At 38.6% G+C, this 17,192-nt stretch overlaps 1 protein-coding gene across 1 annotated transcript; it reads right to left on the bottom strand.

Annotated features, from left to right (window-relative positions):
- Nucleotides 1-524: 524 nt before the first annotated feature.
- wrap73 (WD repeat containing, antisense to TP73) lies at nt 525-15,552 on the bottom strand. The gene is made up of 13 exons (XM_069659530.1): nt 15,401-15,552; nt 14,754-14,840; nt 14,495-14,647; nt 13,510-13,626; nt 4,801-4,873; nt 3,705-3,808; nt 3,294-3,380; nt 2,557-2,691; nt 2,076-2,153; nt 1,895-1,997; nt 1,646-1,771; nt 1,320-1,511; nt 525-1,072 (listed from the first exon to the last, which is right to left on the bottom strand). Exons 2-13 carry the CDS (start codon nt 14,820-14,822, stop codon nt 960-962), a joined length of 1,350 nt encoding a protein of 449 aa, XP_069515631.1. The 5' UTR covers nt 14,823-14,840; nt 15,401-15,552; the 3' UTR covers nt 525-959.
- Between the last annotated feature and the right edge of the window lie 1,640 nt (nt 15,553-17,192).

Genomic DNA, 17,192 nt, shown 5'->3' with positions numbered 1-17,192 from the left:
CATGCAGTTTGATTAAAATTGACACTGTAACATCTATTTAATCCTACCAGTAATGAAGCAGCATTTCAAGATTAAAGGTAATGCAATTCATGTCATTGAAAACTGCACACTATAAAATACTTCTAAAAAAACATACAATAAAACGTCAGCCTCATCTCTTTGTTCCACAGAGCAGATTCTTCACACAATCATTAAATGTTTGTGAAGTTTTGTGCCAAGCGGTCACGAATTTGAACCTTTTGTGGCAACAAGTCGAAGAGTAAGCTTCAAATGAACTGTTGAAACCGAAATTCCCTGTTGCTAGAATTTTCAGCATGCTTATCTCACCTTTAGGGAAAAGTGTGTGCAACTTCAATTAACACCTTGAATTATCCTGAAATAATATACATATATTATACATACAAGTATAATATACATAAGTTGTGAATTAATTTGGAAGTTACACAGAGCTAAGAACTCAAACTGTTTCTGTTTTAACAGAGATCTGTTGCTGATGCACACATTTTAATAACTTGCAATAGGCCTCATTATTTATGAAGTTTATTTTAAATTATTACACAATTCAATTTCAACACTTAAAAAAACACATATTAAACTTAAAGTACACAGGGTAAGGTTACACAAATCTCATCTTTGTGAACCTCTATCTTCTCACAGTGTTTGGAACTAGTTTTTCAATTATTTAAAAAAATTATACTCATCTGTTCTTTCTCCTTCAGAAGGAATGTCATGTCAGGTTTCCAAATGTTTTCAACATAAAAGGAATATCCCAGCAACCAGCACTGAGCACCTTTGAAACCTTGGTGAGCAACTACAGTTCAACATGTTAAGGTTGAGATTTTGAGGAGTGCTCAGACCAGTCTTCTGGTCATCATCTTACACATTCTCCACCAAGTGCTTATAGACAAAAAGTCCGGAACTGTAATTCAGTTCTCTTAGGACCTGGGTGTTTGAGTGTTTTACTTGTCTTCCTGGTCATTGTCCATGTAGCATAAACACAGCTGCTCCTTTGATAGAAGGATCAAAGAGTCTCCACTGTAGTGCCAGTTTAGTGACTGGACCTGGAAACCACCTGCCAGGACAGAGAGAGGGGCTCGTGTGATGACAATGCAATAATACATAAACAAAATGAACCGTGGAAAAACAAAATAATTTAGCATCAGTGACGTTTTTCTGCCTACACGCAGAAGCTTCCTCGTGCAGCTTCAATAAACCTGACGTGAATGACATTAGAGTGCTCTGCCTCTCTTCTATACCCGAGAACTTAACAAAGCTGTGTTTTCCGGCTGCTTCCAACTCTCAGTAACTAAGCATGTTACCTTCACTGGGGACTTGGACAGAAACGCAGCCTGCTGGGGACCAGAGGTAGAGTTTGGTGTTGCCTGTACACAGTGCTAGCCGGGGCCGTAGTGGGTCCCACTGAAAGCAGCGCACAGCTGATGTCTGTTCAAGCACAGCCTCCAGGGTCATCTTCTGCATGTCCCACACCCAGACAACACTGGCCATGTTGTCTACAGTCAGAGAAACACAGATTCACATTCAAATGTGTGATTGTAAAAATGACCAATAATCAGTAAACTGTTATTGACATTAAATAAAGTTCTCTTATATGGACAGTTAAAAGTATAGCTGTGAGAAGTATTACCGTTCTTGGTGGCTAAATAGCGACTGTCTGAGCTGAATGCCAAAGCAGACACGCCGATCTTTGGGTTGGCTCGATCTGGGTCTGGTTTGATAACAGGAATTTGGACTGGTGGCGGGCAGATTTCATCTGGTGCAGGCAGCCACAACAATTGAGAGTTTGTGATTAGCCAAAGTTGGTTATTTTACCTTAGTAGTTTCAGCCAAATACTGCTTTCAAGAATTTTTTGAATAAGTTCAAACACTTATATACATTTGCTCTGGGTGTTGAAGAGGGCAGTGCCAATTGTAATGTTGTGTAGCGACAGGTCATCACTGCCAACAGCTGGTCTTCTCTCCACTTCCTTGTACACAACCTAGAAACACAACAAAAACAGTCAATAATTGAGCTGTAGTCATTTCAAAGCTCATAATTAAGGCTGGAAAATACTCACAGCTTTTGTGTTGTTGATGGTTGCTGGGTGCTCAAACTGTGTAATTTTCTTCCAGGTGATATGATTGAGGATGCGGACCTGATAAGAAGGTATTAAGGTCTTGATATTAAGAAATGCACACAACAAACATAGTGCTGATTTAAACATATTTGGCATTTAAACATATACTATTCTTTATAGACAGAACTGGCTCCAGTGATTCACGGGACGGTTGGGGCTTAGTCAAGTCTGAAGATGAAAAATCTGGGGGTTGGACTGAAAAAGAAGAAGTTGTAGAGAAGTGCAATGATAAACTAAAGGGTAAATAACTATTTGACTGCTCTTACATAGAGCCTTTCCAGTCTTTTGACCACTCAACTAGTGGAGAACATGTGGCTTTATAAAGAATACTTGCACTTTGTCTAAGTTAGTGCGGAAAGCTTTGACGTGATATCTTATTTCGCACTGCCATCAGCCTTTATTATTCAGATAATGCCCGTACTTTTTCATCATAGCTACCAATGGCCAGGAACTGGCTGCTTGGGCTCCAGGTCACAGACTTCACACCCAGCGACCACTCGTATGCACTGTAGGTTGATAGCAGCCGGCCGTCCAAAGAATACAGCAACACCTTGTACTGTGGAAATGATATACACACATAAAAACAATACTATCTACCATCCTGTTTATGTCAGTGCTAGCCTTTGTCATTTGGAATATTACAGTACATTGACAGTAAGGATGGCTCACAATAACAAGTGATTCCTTTAAAGACAAACTAAGTCAACAGATGAGAGCTTTGTAAAGAGATATACTGCGTTAATGTGCTTAGTGTGGGGTTATTTTCAACAATTACCCTCAAGGGATCAACAAAGTCTTATCTTGGATTATAAATCAATGTATAAGGCAATGACAATTTACTGCTGTTCTTATCTATTAACCTCTATGTGATATGATATGGAAAGAAGTTGCACATACTCAACAGGCTTCAAAAGTAAAACTGCTGACGGTGTGGTCGTCTACTTTAATGGCAGCCCATAAAGTGCACTCCTACACTGAAATATTGCACCCTTAAATGGCCTCTGTTAATCATCTGGTTCAGTTTCTGTGTGGAATAGCACCGAGTTATTTTTAATCAAACACACACTAAATGGTGATAAACTAGAGGAGAAATGGTAAGTTAAAGTCAGTTAAACTTTTCTTTTGCGGAATCTTGAATCTGTAAAGCAAATGACTCACCTCAAGACAGCTATCCCACACTGCCAGCACACAGCCATTGGGAGACCACTCCAGCCCTGCAAGGTCTTGTGTCTCAGTCTCAAAATGCTGCGACAGAGTGAAGTTAAATACATTTACACTGTCCTTTGCAAGAAATAACGTAAAACAATCAAGTCTTTAAACACATCTGCATGGCATAATGAACAATCATGCAAAATTATTATTATGAATAATTTTGGTGGATGTGGTAGTGAAGCTATTACACAAGTTGTAATTCATGCTGTTGTGTAAAACATATTCACTAAAGATGCTTACTAAAAACTGAAATTCTTTTGGTCATACAAATGTTTTCTTTCCACTGTTGCTTACTTTCTGTAGCTTATTCAGATGTGAAATGTATAATAATGGTCATAAAATTCTAACTCTACTTACCCTGAGTAAATGCCAGTCATCACACACAAACACACTAACATAGTCTTTGCAGTCACGGCGTTCAGCTAAGGCCATATAGCATCCATCTCTGCTGAAATCTATACCTGTGTGTGAAAGATGATATAAGAAAAGGACAACTACAGGTTAGGGTATATAATCACCATTCAAGAAGCACCTTACAATTTAATAATTATAGCGACGTTGAAATGATGTTAATAAGTACAAAAATAGACTTGTAAGAGATAAGGTAGTTAGGCTTGACTGATAGCATTTTCCTTGAAAAGCAATTATTCCACACTAATAATGCTGATTTCTAGAGATGCACAATATTACCGACACGTTATCTTTATCTGCAGATATGTCATTTTTTTATTTACAATACCCAAATGCATGATGATTCCCTAAAAAAATAAATGAAAATCTTACATACAAATAAATATGGCATTTTGTACATAACCTTAGTGTAAGTACTTTTATTATATTGCCCAGTGAATGTGCCATTTTAAAAAGCATTGTACAATGTTATTTCTGCATCTGCCAGTGAGCCACTATAATAAGAGTAGGCATGATATTAATTCCACTACAGGGGAGATTTGATGTTCTCTGCAATAGGTGAAAAAAAAAATCTTTACATAACTGGTATGCCAAAAAAAGGCCACGAATGTGTGATTAAAGCTGCCTGTGCATCTAATCCAATATAATAATGTGACACTTTGGCACCATCAGGTCGCTGGTATGTAACCATCTTGGCCGTAATATTTATATGACGGCTGTGAGGATTCACGGGTTTCAAAAGGGCATAGTATTGCATGTGGAAAATGAGGAGAGTCATAGACCATCATTTTTTCCCAAGCTGCTGACAGGCCTGTTATGAGGAGCATGCCCCATTTACTGAAGAGGGGCACAGCTGTCAGCAAAGAGGACTATAGTTTGGCCACATACCCGGGGTTGTGGCACAAGGTAAAGAACGGCATGTGATTCATGGGGCATGCCGAGGCACTAAGATGACTGGCCCTGTCCTCAGGTACTCTGTGTAATACATATACAGACTTAAGCCAGGAGAAAATCAATAAAACAATATTTTTCTAATACTGACCTTTCTGACATGCTTTGGGATACTTGATGTAAGACACTGCTTTAGTGCACAGGGACCAGACGGTGACTCTCAGCTGTTAAGGCACCAGAGGAAAGAGAGAGAGAAAAAAAATGAGGATTATCTCACAATGAAAGTATTACAAGCAAACCATTGAGAAAAGCTGATGACAATTAAAATAAGACAGACACACAAAATAACATGTTCATAATGGTCTGTTAATATAGTAATTAAAGAATCGTGACAGAGTGGGAAATTTTACAGTTAAATATAAACGTGTCTTTGCCCCCTTGTGGATTAACTGTGTAACTGTGCTAAACAAACAAAGCTTTGGGATTTTTGTCTTCAATTTCTAGTTACTTACCAGGCAAAATATACAATGAAAGCCATATCAGTGAGAAGTTTAAATTTGACAATACTATCAGCCTGATACTAATCAGTCTGGTCCTAATAAAAACAAACATATGGGATTAGGGGTTGGGTTTTTCAGGTAAAAGTTAAATACTCTGACCACTCGGACAGAACCCTTTCAGTTAAACTAATGTCACCTTTTCACTGTATTCTGTCAGCAGACAATGATCTGATAAGCGTTGCTTATGTTGACCTAATGAAAGCGCAACCAAGTAGAGGTCTTCACGGGTCTAGCGGAACCCAAGGACTCGGGATGTGTGATATAATCCTCGGTTGCAGGTCTGTTCAACATTATGTGTGTAATACCCGAGTGGATCCGGGAAGACCCGGCTGTGATTAGAAAGTGTTCATAATTAAAGTGCTGTGTGTGTATTTTTGACTTTTAATCTGAAATAACTAGTGGATTAGCATCTCTGTTTTTAACACGACATCGGTTCCGGATCGCACAATAACGGTCTCTTAGGGTTCGGGCACGAAATTTTGGACCCGTGAAGACCTCTACAACCAAGCTCACTAGCCTAATTGGGCTTATTAATGCTCTTAAAAACCAAAATCTTTCCCATCAGCTCAGTGCATACAGACCACTGTGAAGGATATGGGACACAGATGAAATCCATCCATCATTACATGGATAGCCATGTAGGGACCCGGTTGTGTGGTGTTTTGTCTTTCAGTGTATTACCACAGGCAATGAGAGTATACGTTAAAATGTTGCCGTCATTGTCAGCATTGAAAGACATGATACTGATTACATTAGAACCTCAGGAGCACGTATCAAATTAACAGATCCAAAACAGCTTATCAACACATAGCAGGAAAATACGACTGGTCTATTTAATAGCCAAGATGTAATGTTAGACATGTGTGCTACAAGAGTGACAAATTAACAGCAAGTTTAGTGGCCAGCAGGTTGTGTGTATTCCCTCAAATGAGAAAGATGAAAACTAAAAGCCACATTCAGGCCACAAACTGGCATAGCAAACAGACCGAGTGTTAATGCTCAGTTTTGACAGGAGCCACTCAAATACCAACCAGTGCTACTTCAACAAGATTGAAAGCAGGTGGCACTTAGCCAACTATGCGGCTTATTTTGACCCAAGGACCAGTATGAAATGTGGTATCTTGCCCTTCAAGACACAAGGAGTGCATGACAGTCTTTGGAACAATGATAGAGAATCTGTGGTCTGTACTAATGCACAGCTGCCTTTGTGTTAAGATGATCACAGAGAAAGCTGTCGCTGCAATCCCACAGGCCCCAAGTGACAGCACACCAATGCACGGCTATTTGAAAACGAATTGATACAGTTAAAGACATCTTTATATGACACATGCATACATACATATCTAAATTCATTATCTAGAGGTGACTGTGCTGTGTTTAGTAATAGTGCTGCTGTAGCAATGACAGTAGTCATTACTAACAATCCACATAGCAATGGTGCAAGTACAACAATGCCACATTAAGGTTGTTAAATGCATGACCTGCATACCTTCCTTTACAGCTTGTGGTAAGCCAGCCTGCCTGATCATGCTTTGAATGTTTAGGATTTTAAAATATTTAACTAAACTGGTTGTGTATACTAACGTTAGAGACATCCATTCATCCAACACATCCAAAGGCACATGAGTAGTTGAACGACAAAGTTGAGTTACGATTATTGTAATTATTTTCTCCTCACAACACTGTCATGCCACTTCCAAATAAGACTGCCTTGCTCTTTGAGCATGTATCAGAGAGAAATCTCTCAAAATTCTTGACACCCTCACAACAAGATACTGTGAAGGGGAACCCTTTATACCTTTTTTTTTTTTTACTTTTATTTTATTATTGTTTGTACAAATATAAACAATAATAATTGATCTTGAAAATGTACGTCTAATCTCAATGCTGTACTTTACATCTGAGGATCTGAAGACCTAGAACTACTTAGGTGACAAGACTTTCACCATAGTGTCCAGGCAGACATTTACACTGAGCTAAGTCTGTCACCTAACTGGGCCGAAATGTTGACCCTCCTTTTTGGTCAAGACATCCAGCTGTGTAAGCCCTGCAATAACACCTCACTGCATGCTTCCTGGACATCCCCTCAGACATGGTGCCATGGCAACCAATATCAACACCACTCAAACACAAACACACACACTTCTTAGATGCCATGAACCCGCCGCATAGTGGATGCGGAGAGATCAAGACCTGAAATGCAGTGTAACTTTAAACTGGGTAGAGGAAGGGTAGCATGAGGAAAATAGGTGGGAAATGCTTTTCCATGTGGGGTGGTACGCAATAAGATCCTTAGTTGGTAAAGCTACACTTTAGATGGACTATCCTCACCAAAGGTGAGCAGCAGCTTGTAGACGGGCTGGGGGCCTCAGTGCAGTGTAAAAAGCAAAGCTCGACTACCACAGCTGCTGTTTATCCCTCAGAGATGGAAAAATTCTCGTCTGTGTCTGGGTTAGCATAACTGAAAGTGGCGATCAGCACTGACTAAATTACAGACAACAGACGTCTTTTTATTTTATTACTGTTTCGCGGCATGTACAAGGATTCCTCGTCGGGAGATGCTTCCTGAGGTGTACATTTAAACTAAATAAGATTGTTAAGAAGGGTTTGTAAATAGGACTGGAGTGGCTGCATGTTATCCTTTCATAATATGGCCTGCGAAGCCCTTTGAGACTGGAACTGTAATTAAGAGCTGTACAAATAAACTTCACTTGACATGTAATGACAAGACAATCTTGTTAAGACACTGTCAAATGTGACAACTGAGGCTGAGTTCTACCATCACTTCCCATTTAGTATCTATTAGCAAGTATATACCAAGAAAACCAAAGAATTAGGGGACATTCCCAACAGGGCAGCCTGAAGGCAACATGATAACTATGATCATTTGTAGACCAAAGTTACTGACAGCAACTTGGAATAAAACATATCTATCAGCCATTCTTGTTGCGCGCCTCAGCAAGTGCCAGAGAATGGGCGAGTGTATTTGATGCCATATAGGCCTATCTGTCAGCAGAGGATTAGACTCTAAGCATTCCACATAGGAAGCCATCTCAAACCAATATAGCCTATTTCTCCTGTTACAGCCTCATGATTCTACCAAGGAACTGGAGCCCCTCACAGCCCACACATAGGTATGGATGAGCTATTGTCCCGTGTTGCAGAGCAGCAGCTGCCTACGTTCGCAGTTTAGTCCAGTAGCGTTGTTGCCAACAATGCTACATGTTAGTGAGGCTCCAGCAGTACTGGCCAAGAATGCTATTGCTAATCCGATCCCAACAATGTAAAAACCATTAGAGAAGTCAAGCTCCACGATGTCCTTGGCTGGAGTTTTTCCACCCTCAGTTTATCACCCCTCAGCTGGTAAAGGTGGATTAACATGGATGTGTGAGTGGCATTTTGTGAGGTCCTAAGATAAACAATTGGAATTCAAATAGGAGATGACTTGCATGAAGTCTCATAATACACCGGCTAGGTTTCAGCAATGACACTTTCCATTAAATCTGTGAAATGGCACCATCCCGTATTTGAAAACAGTTGTGAACATGTCTGTCCCTAAAACAAAGTAGTTCCACTTGCAGCCTTTAAGAAAAGCACAAGAGCATTTCTAGCTGGCTGAAAAGAAGTGGCTCACAATTTCTCATTCTGTCACTGTTACAATATCAGATGTTAACTATTAATTATTGTGTAAGGAAGATCTGAAGATACACAGCAAACTAAACAGATATACTGACAAATGGACACACACACACACACACAAAGGCACGATCTACACCACAGGCAGCTGTCCTAAACAAGTTAATATAGCAGGCTGTTTATGAGTGGGGCTGAAATTCAAGCCTGACACGAACACCCGTCTGGCACAGTCTTAATGAAATCTTGGGCTGGGGTGAAGGTAAGTTCAGTGGGGCCCTTGGCAATGCGGTGCCTACTTTTCCTCTGTCGAGGTAGTTTTGCATCCTGAACAGAAGGGCAGTGAGCAGTTCTTCACTTCCTGCTCAGATTTAGCCAGGTGATAAGGGCAGTGAATAACAGGTTAGTAAATGCACCACATCACAGGTTTTGTGCTAGGGAGTAGTATGAAGCTCTTGTTTTGTTTAAAGACCAGCTCCAGTCGTGTTTTAAGACGTATAAAATGCTCTGCTTGAAATAATAAATTGTGTCTGATATGTTTTTTCTGCAAAATACGTTTAATTACCTTGTAAAAAAAATCCTCCCAAGGCCTCGCCTCGCTCTCCCTCATTAAAAATCAACAAATCTGCATAGTCCTCGTCCACTGTGCAAATTTTAAAACCGCCCCCTCCATCAAGAAAACAGAACACGCCTCTGCCATCATTTAGTTGCAATTTGTTGAAACTTAGCTAGCTCGAAATTTAGTAATTAGTAGTCGTAACGTTAACGTTAGTAGTCAGTAGTGCGTTTGCAAAAATTACGACGATGGTCACAGCTGGCTCGTGCATCGCCGAAGTGGTTGCCATGGTTTGCACATAATGATATGCATAGCGTCACTCTGTCCATTAACGGGATTGGCTCCTGAGGTTTGTGACGTTTCAAACTTGCCAATCTGAAACCGTGTTGTTCAGCCTGTCCTTGGTTAAACACTTGATTTTCTCCGGAGGGGGTCTTTAACTAAAGGAAAATATCCAGCATTTTGTATTGTTGTTGTTTTGTTTGTTTTACATCAGCTATAACACAGACGTTTTTACTTTGAAAGTTTTTATCTCAAGTAATGCAATAAGTGCAGTTGTAGTCAACTCACCTGCCCTGTTTACACCCAGTATTAACCTATGTCCAAGTGAAAAGTATAGGGGTAAACGCACTTAATACGTACTGAAGACCGCCTACTCTTCTTAACAAGAGTAACAATGATGTCTAGTTTAAGAGTCTATTTTGCTGTCTTCTGAAACTCTTTTTATTCCAAGAATATTCTTCCTAAGATTTTTGCACAGATTGAGTGTGCAGACGCTTTTTAAATTAATTTACTACTTTTAGCTCCAGCACCTCAATCAAGTTTGATACTGGGTGAGCTGTGTTTTTTTTTTTTTATATTCCAAGAATATGAAAACCCATTAGAATGGGCCATCTGTATTGATTTGGTGCATTGTATTTTTCAATATGGGACAGCTCCCTCTCTCTTCTGAGCAGTATTTCTCTCTCTGCTGCATGTCTGCAGCACACTTTTTTTAGCAGCTGTTGTCTTATAAAGAAGATGATGTCGATTACTATTCACATGCCATGTGTGAACTGCAGTACAGAGCTGTCCAATTGTGATTTGATCACCCAGGAGGCATGTTAATACCAGGCGTAAACAGGATGTCTGTCCCTCATTCACTCCACTGTGAATTAAAGAAAATCCCTAAAGACATTATAGAAAATCCCTAAAGACATCCTGTTATTATTGTTATTTCATACTTTGACATTTGTTATTGTTATTTCATACTTTGACATTTTGTAATGTCTTAATGCATAGCAATGCTATTCTATTGTCAAGTCTATACATCACACTGATTTTAATAACTATTATCTAGCAAAGTATTCTGTACGGGGTATCAGCTGATTCTCAATATTCAATCTGGATCAGCGCAAAACAAAAGTGATGGGGACATACCTAGAAACAATTATGTTCACATTAATACATTTTCTACATATTAATTCATATTAATTCATATTACATTCTACATTAATTTCATAGTCTTTAAAATGTAAGAAATAATTTTCTCTAATACCAAATACAAACAACTTGTTTTGTCTGTCCAACACACTCAAACTCAACTTTACTGTCACATAAAATTACTATATAACAAATGATCAATTATCTGAAGACTTGCAGATTACTTTCCTGTTGATTCACTAATATTTTCATCAATACATTACAGAGGGAATTAAATGAAAGTTAGCATTTCAAAAGGTTCATGAGAAGAGTTAGTGGCTTTCAAAAGTCATTTGACACTGATATATTTAGAGGAAAAGTGAAACTTCTTATTGTAACTTCCCAATGTATTGCTTAAATGTATGACTGCAAGGCAAGTCACACTCTGACTTTCTTAAGCAAAAGCTACACTGTTCTTCAGCAGGAGACTCTAGTCCTTTCTACCATATTCCTCCTGCTTTTGGGAGATGCAGACAGACACAAAGCAGACATGCCACAGACACTTGCACTCCTTGCACCCTTCTCCAGACCAGACACAGTTGTGTGTTGGGTCACAACACCTGTCAAATGAATCCTGGAGTCAGGTTCAGCATGACAGACACGGCCCACCATGGTGCCCCTCGTCATATTCCACATGGCTCGAGGGTAGTTGCTATAGTTTCTCACCCCTTACAGCATGGAGTGAATTTAAACCAGCAGTCAATGGAACTATATGCATCTTTATTAGTCTGGCTTTCATTCTGCAGACCTTAATAAACACCATTCGACACCTCCTGCCTCTTTTTCTTCAGGAGCCTGCTTTTGTTGTGGAAGGAGCAGTAAATATTATTTGTAATAATATTGTAATATACAGTATATACTGTATATGTATGACTACAAAAACTATTGCTATGTTACAGTCTCAATAATATGGTAACAAATATTTCCACCAGTCTACCAAGTCTACCATACGAAAAGAGGACTCAATTTTACTTTAGAAAAAAATATAAAGAATAAAAATCTCACTGCAACATTCAGTTGTGCTTAAGTGGGTGTGATTCTGTGTCAGAACTTCTTTTTGATGAATTATAAATAAGGTCTAATAGGGATAATGTTTCCATCCAGGCCTTTGCCAATTTGCTGGCTAATATAAGCCTATCACGAGGTAGGCAATGTAAGCACCAAAACCACTGTTCAAAGAACCACCTCTGCTGTCATCTAGACGAGCTCCTACACTAAGAGACAAACTGATACGGAGGCACCCTGAAATAATAAAAAAATGAAATTAAGTGTCTGTGAAATGTCGTATTGATATTTTTATATGATTATGCTGATCCTGCAGTCAATATGTTAAGATGATATGACTTTATAAATATTGAGAAAATTGTGTTTTGATATTCTGTATACTTCTGCTGACAGCTACAGGCATTGTTTTTGGTTGGTGTTTTTTCTGTCATGAACAGGTCGTGATGAGACATTTATCAAGTGTGGCCTTTGTGGGTCCAGCTTGACTTTATTGTGGTATGTGCAATGTGTATATTTCTTTTATCTTCATTTATTGTATTATTATTACTATTATTATATTTTTCCGTATTTGTTTATAATTATTAGTGTCATTATCATCATAAATATTAATTTTTTTCTCTCATTTTACTTTAATACTTTTTCCTTTTTTATTATTTATTTTCCTTTTTTAGCATTGTCCCCTTTTCCCTCCTTCCATCCAATTTTTTTCTCTTAGGCAGTAGGCTTGCACATTTAAGGAGAATAGTCCTCACCACTCAAGTGATTAGAGTAACTTGACAAAGATGTGCAAACCCCTGCTGACTATGGCCCTGATGAAGACCCAAGTTGGGTATATATTTTGCAATGTAAAATAAAGGCTTTTTAATTCCACATAAATCCTACAGAGTGCTTTGGATTGATCTTTGAAGGACAATTGCATTTTACACGTTTTGATTGCATTCATTTTTTCACCCATGCAATGCACAGCAACCCTTGAAGTACCCAAAGAGCACCTGTATGTCTTAATAACAGCAACAGCAGATATTTTATACCCTCATCATTTTAGTATCAGCCTTAAAAAAAATCCAGTATTGGTCGGTCTATAATACATTCATTGATTCATTGAGGAACAAACACAAGGAAGGGCCAAAACTGCCAAGAGCTCATGTCAAGTAAAGTCAGGTTAAACTCCAAATATCCCGCTGGATTACCCTCCTTAAGTTAATTAAAAATACAATTAAAGCTACTGTCAGTTTTTAACCAGTTATGACTGTTAGACGGTTTTAGTTTCAAAGTTATTCCAACATCATCTTCTGATACGATTCTTTTACTGATATGAATTAATTTTACAATTATTATTTGAGCAACAGCACGTCATTAATAGGACTTCTGCCAAAGAAAATACCAGAGCTACTTTGGAAGGGCACATGCACATTGCACCCATGTTCCCGTGGTATTTGAGACCCATGTATGACAGGACGCTAACAGGAGGGGAGCAATGAAATCAGGCTGAATACATGCATCAGGTGGGGGGGTAAAGGGGCGCTCAAGAAAGGCTCTGGTGTCTGGCTATTTTCAGGTCCCCCTTCCTTGTGGGCCAGCAACAGTTGAAACCAGACAAGCATATTCATAAGCACACACACTCACGCACCAGCTTCACACTTACATGGAACTCAGTGGTGTTGAGAATGTGACGTCCATCTGGACTCCAGCGAGAGGAGAGTAGTCCTATTGAGCCCTCATCAATCTTACAGTGCCAGTCCGGCTGTTCGAGAGACCACACCTGAAGAGAGAGACAGAGAGTGACAGACAGACAGCAGCCATCACTAATGACATCCGTCACATCCATTTTCTCCCTTAACGTGCTATTAAACAGTAAGAAACACCTGAGCATCAGAAACCATGAAAGACTGGCGCTGGGTACCGCTTCAAAGGTAAGAACCTTTCACTGTGATGCACATGAAACTAACATAACACGAGAATGCGTAATTGTTTTCACCTCTGCAAGTTTTAGAAATTTAGAGTATAAGCAGTATTCTTTTTTTTCATGAATGTAAATGAATCATAAATAGAGCAATTTTGACATTTGAACCTTTCACAATAATGTTAAATGAGCTTTGAATTCAGGAAACAAAAAGGTGCCCTGTTTAAAAAAAATGTTAATGATATATGATTATGATACAAATAGAACAAACAAAGCATCCAATAAAAAAAATAAAAGTGTAAAAAAAAAAAGCTTCAACAAGCTCTTTGATACATTTTTATCAAATTAAAATGAATCTACATTGCTCTAACGTCCTGTTCAGCAAGACTTAACAGCATTTTACAAATTGACAAAAATGTTAAAATGTCTTCAGATGTCTTAAAATATTAATCAATAATTAAGCAGCTTTCCATACTTACTTGTCATTGTCTCAAAATGTTTTGCAATTTTATCTCACTGATTACACGCCATAGAACTATTGGAACATGTCTGTGATTTAAACTTTTACTTATGCGTCACATTTTTACTGCCTAGTAAATAATAGAATTCTGGTGTTGCTTGGGCAATACTTTAAGATAAAGCCAGTGACAAACTATTGTAATGGATTTAATGGCTCATCAGCCTTAACACTACATGCTCACGTTACTGTCCTCTTTTCCTTGCCTACCTGTACAATTCCCCTCTTGTACATAGCACAGAGGATAAAGAGAGAATCAGAAGACCAGTCCATGTGGGATATCTGGTCCAGACAAGTGTAGAGCTGTAGGATCTGCAAGGTGCTCACATCTCGCACAACCAGCCTGTACTGCACACAGGTCGCCTGAGGAGAAAAACCAAAAACACAAGTTACTTAAAAGTTAAAAGTATTGTTTCTAGTACACAAATATCTACAAAAAAACTTAATTTAAAACCTTCCACAAACTTACCAAATATTTTCCATCTGGAGAAACTTTACAAAGGTAGTTGGATTGCTTGAAGACTTCAGAGAAATTCATCTTACAATACAGCTGGTTCTACACAAGAGAAATCTACAGTTATTTGGGGCATTTGTAGTAAAAACAAGATTCAAACGGCATAAGAAATGGCTAGTTATGACTGACGGCTTCATCGAATTGTCGTCTCCATATATGAACGCATGGTGGCGCCGTAAGTCCAATAAATAAACAAGCTTTTCACAGCAAGCACATCACACACAGACACTTAAATTACATGGACAGACATCGAAAAAGTTCTTCAGTCGTGCAAGAAGAATTAGTTCAGGGGAAGGTAATAACCTACGAAAGTAGGTCAAACTGATTAGGTCTCTTTTAAAACACAACCTTAGCAGAGAGCTGCTCTGGTAACTTACCTAGCTAAGCTAGCCTAGCTAGCGTGCTAACGGTTATAAGAGGCATGCAAAGCAAAATAAACCCAAACAAGAACCCACTCAAAATTACGACTTTATACCATTTTGCTGCCTTACTGTAAAATATGTTTAGCCACGCTAACGGTAAAGTTAGCTGTTAGTCGCCACTGGACTCATTCAACAGTATAATAGCATATAACGCAATTAGCAATTTAGGAGGCAGCCAACCTTCACTATCTTCACGCTCAGTGGTCAAACTTCTCCCGAATGGCAGTCGCGTTGATTTCGTGGATCAGATGCCAAAAGTCCCACAAACAGTTGTGAAAAGTTTTTTTTACTTCGCATGCCTGACCTCGAGGGGCTAAAGCTGTTGATCTAACTGTTGCTAGTTTGTTTGTATGAGTAGATGACGACATCACCGCAATGTCCAATCATCATTGTTCTACTGGTTTTGCCTTCTGGGAAATGTAGTTCATTGTTGTGTTTCTTCATTTCTGAATGTAGCTATATAAACGTGCGCGTGTGCGTGCGCGTTCGTTGAAAACGTAGTAGTATAAGCAACAATCTTTTCAGTCTTAAAGAGTCTTAGAGATTAATTCGTTTTTTTGTGTAGACTGGCACATTTGCTTATAACTCTACTCTAATTCTATTTTCTTTAGTCCATGATCGCTTTGTAGGCATTATGTTTTATTTACATGACCCTGTCATGTTGTTTTATTACTGAAACACTGAATTAGGCCACTTTTCATATCGCCCACCATTATTCCCCTCCTGAAAAGGTTTCCCGCTTATGTGCACCCAAACCGCGCTACCGCCTCCCTGCTTCTCCCAGCGCAAAAAACGCTTCACCTCCTCCTTGGTCTAATTCAGCAAAGATCACACGTCCCTGAACAGCATGCAAATCAGTTTCCCTCCTGTTTGCTCGCAGTTGTTGTTTCTCCGAAAAATCAATTTTCTCCAGTCGCTGTAATCATACTGTAAATTCGGTCGATTTTTTTAGTTTCTCATAGTTGCTGTGTTTTATGGAGGGTCACTCTCTTGGCATGTTCGATAACAAACAGGCTGGTGCTCGGAGCAACGCAATACTTGGGCGTTTGGATTGGAATGATATAAAGCTTCAGGTACGTTGATTTATTTTATTGCCTTACGGTAGGAATTTTGAATATTTAGAGATTCAGCTGATGTTTTTTTTTTTTTATATCAACAGACGTTTATTAAAGTTACCAGTTGTTGTGCCAATATTAAAAATAAATGTAGCTATAGACTACATATTTAATAAAAATAAAAATTCGAGCAAACACAAAGCCTTCGTGAGAACTACTTCGATATCAGTCCGAATTTATAAGGTTCTTAGTTTCAAATCTTTCTGTATATTTTGTTGATTTGTTTTTGAAGCCGTCCGGGCTGCAGGCCTATATGTGATGTTAGTAAGGCTCATAAAATAAACCTATTAATAAAAATAAATTGTCTGGGAAAAAATAATCGTGGACTAGGCTGTAGCTGTAATGATGCATGTAGTAGAAATATGTATGGGCAATTGTATTACAATTTTCCCCTTATTTTTCCCCCCAGGCCTATTATTGTATAAACAAATATGTTTGGGGAAATCGATGATTATATCCAGTAAATATCAATTTAATTAATTTCTCATTAATATATTTATATATATATTTCGAGTTACCTATCTAGGTTTTTGACTCAGCTACCCTATATTGACAATTTTACGAATTCATGCTAATTTGTTTCAGTACATTTCAATGCTTTAAAAATGCATCACGAAACACCCAAATGACACATCCATAACTACATCCTCCTTTGATTCCTCATTTGGCACACTTAGGCTGTGGAGGATCGAATCTAATATAATTTTAAAATTAATTTTCTCTCAGTTGGGACTGTGTATTTCCTTGCATAAAATGGCCCTTGGGAAGGCAGTGTGTGTATGCATGTGTGTGTGTCTGTGTTGTCATGGGTGCCGTAACCCTGGAGTGGAGACACAAAGTAGAGACAGGTGAATATC

Source organism: Semicossyphus pulcher, unplaced genomic scaffold (assembly GCF_022749685.1).
Source record: "Semicossyphus pulcher isolate SPU_LCO1_2020_fin unplaced genomic scaffold, fSemPul1.0.p SCAF_13, whole genome shotgun sequence".
Taxonomy (NCBI): domain Eukaryota; kingdom Metazoa; phylum Chordata; class Actinopteri; order Labriformes; family Labridae; genus Semicossyphus; species Semicossyphus pulcher.
This window is presented reverse-complemented; position numbering and strand designations above follow the sequence as displayed.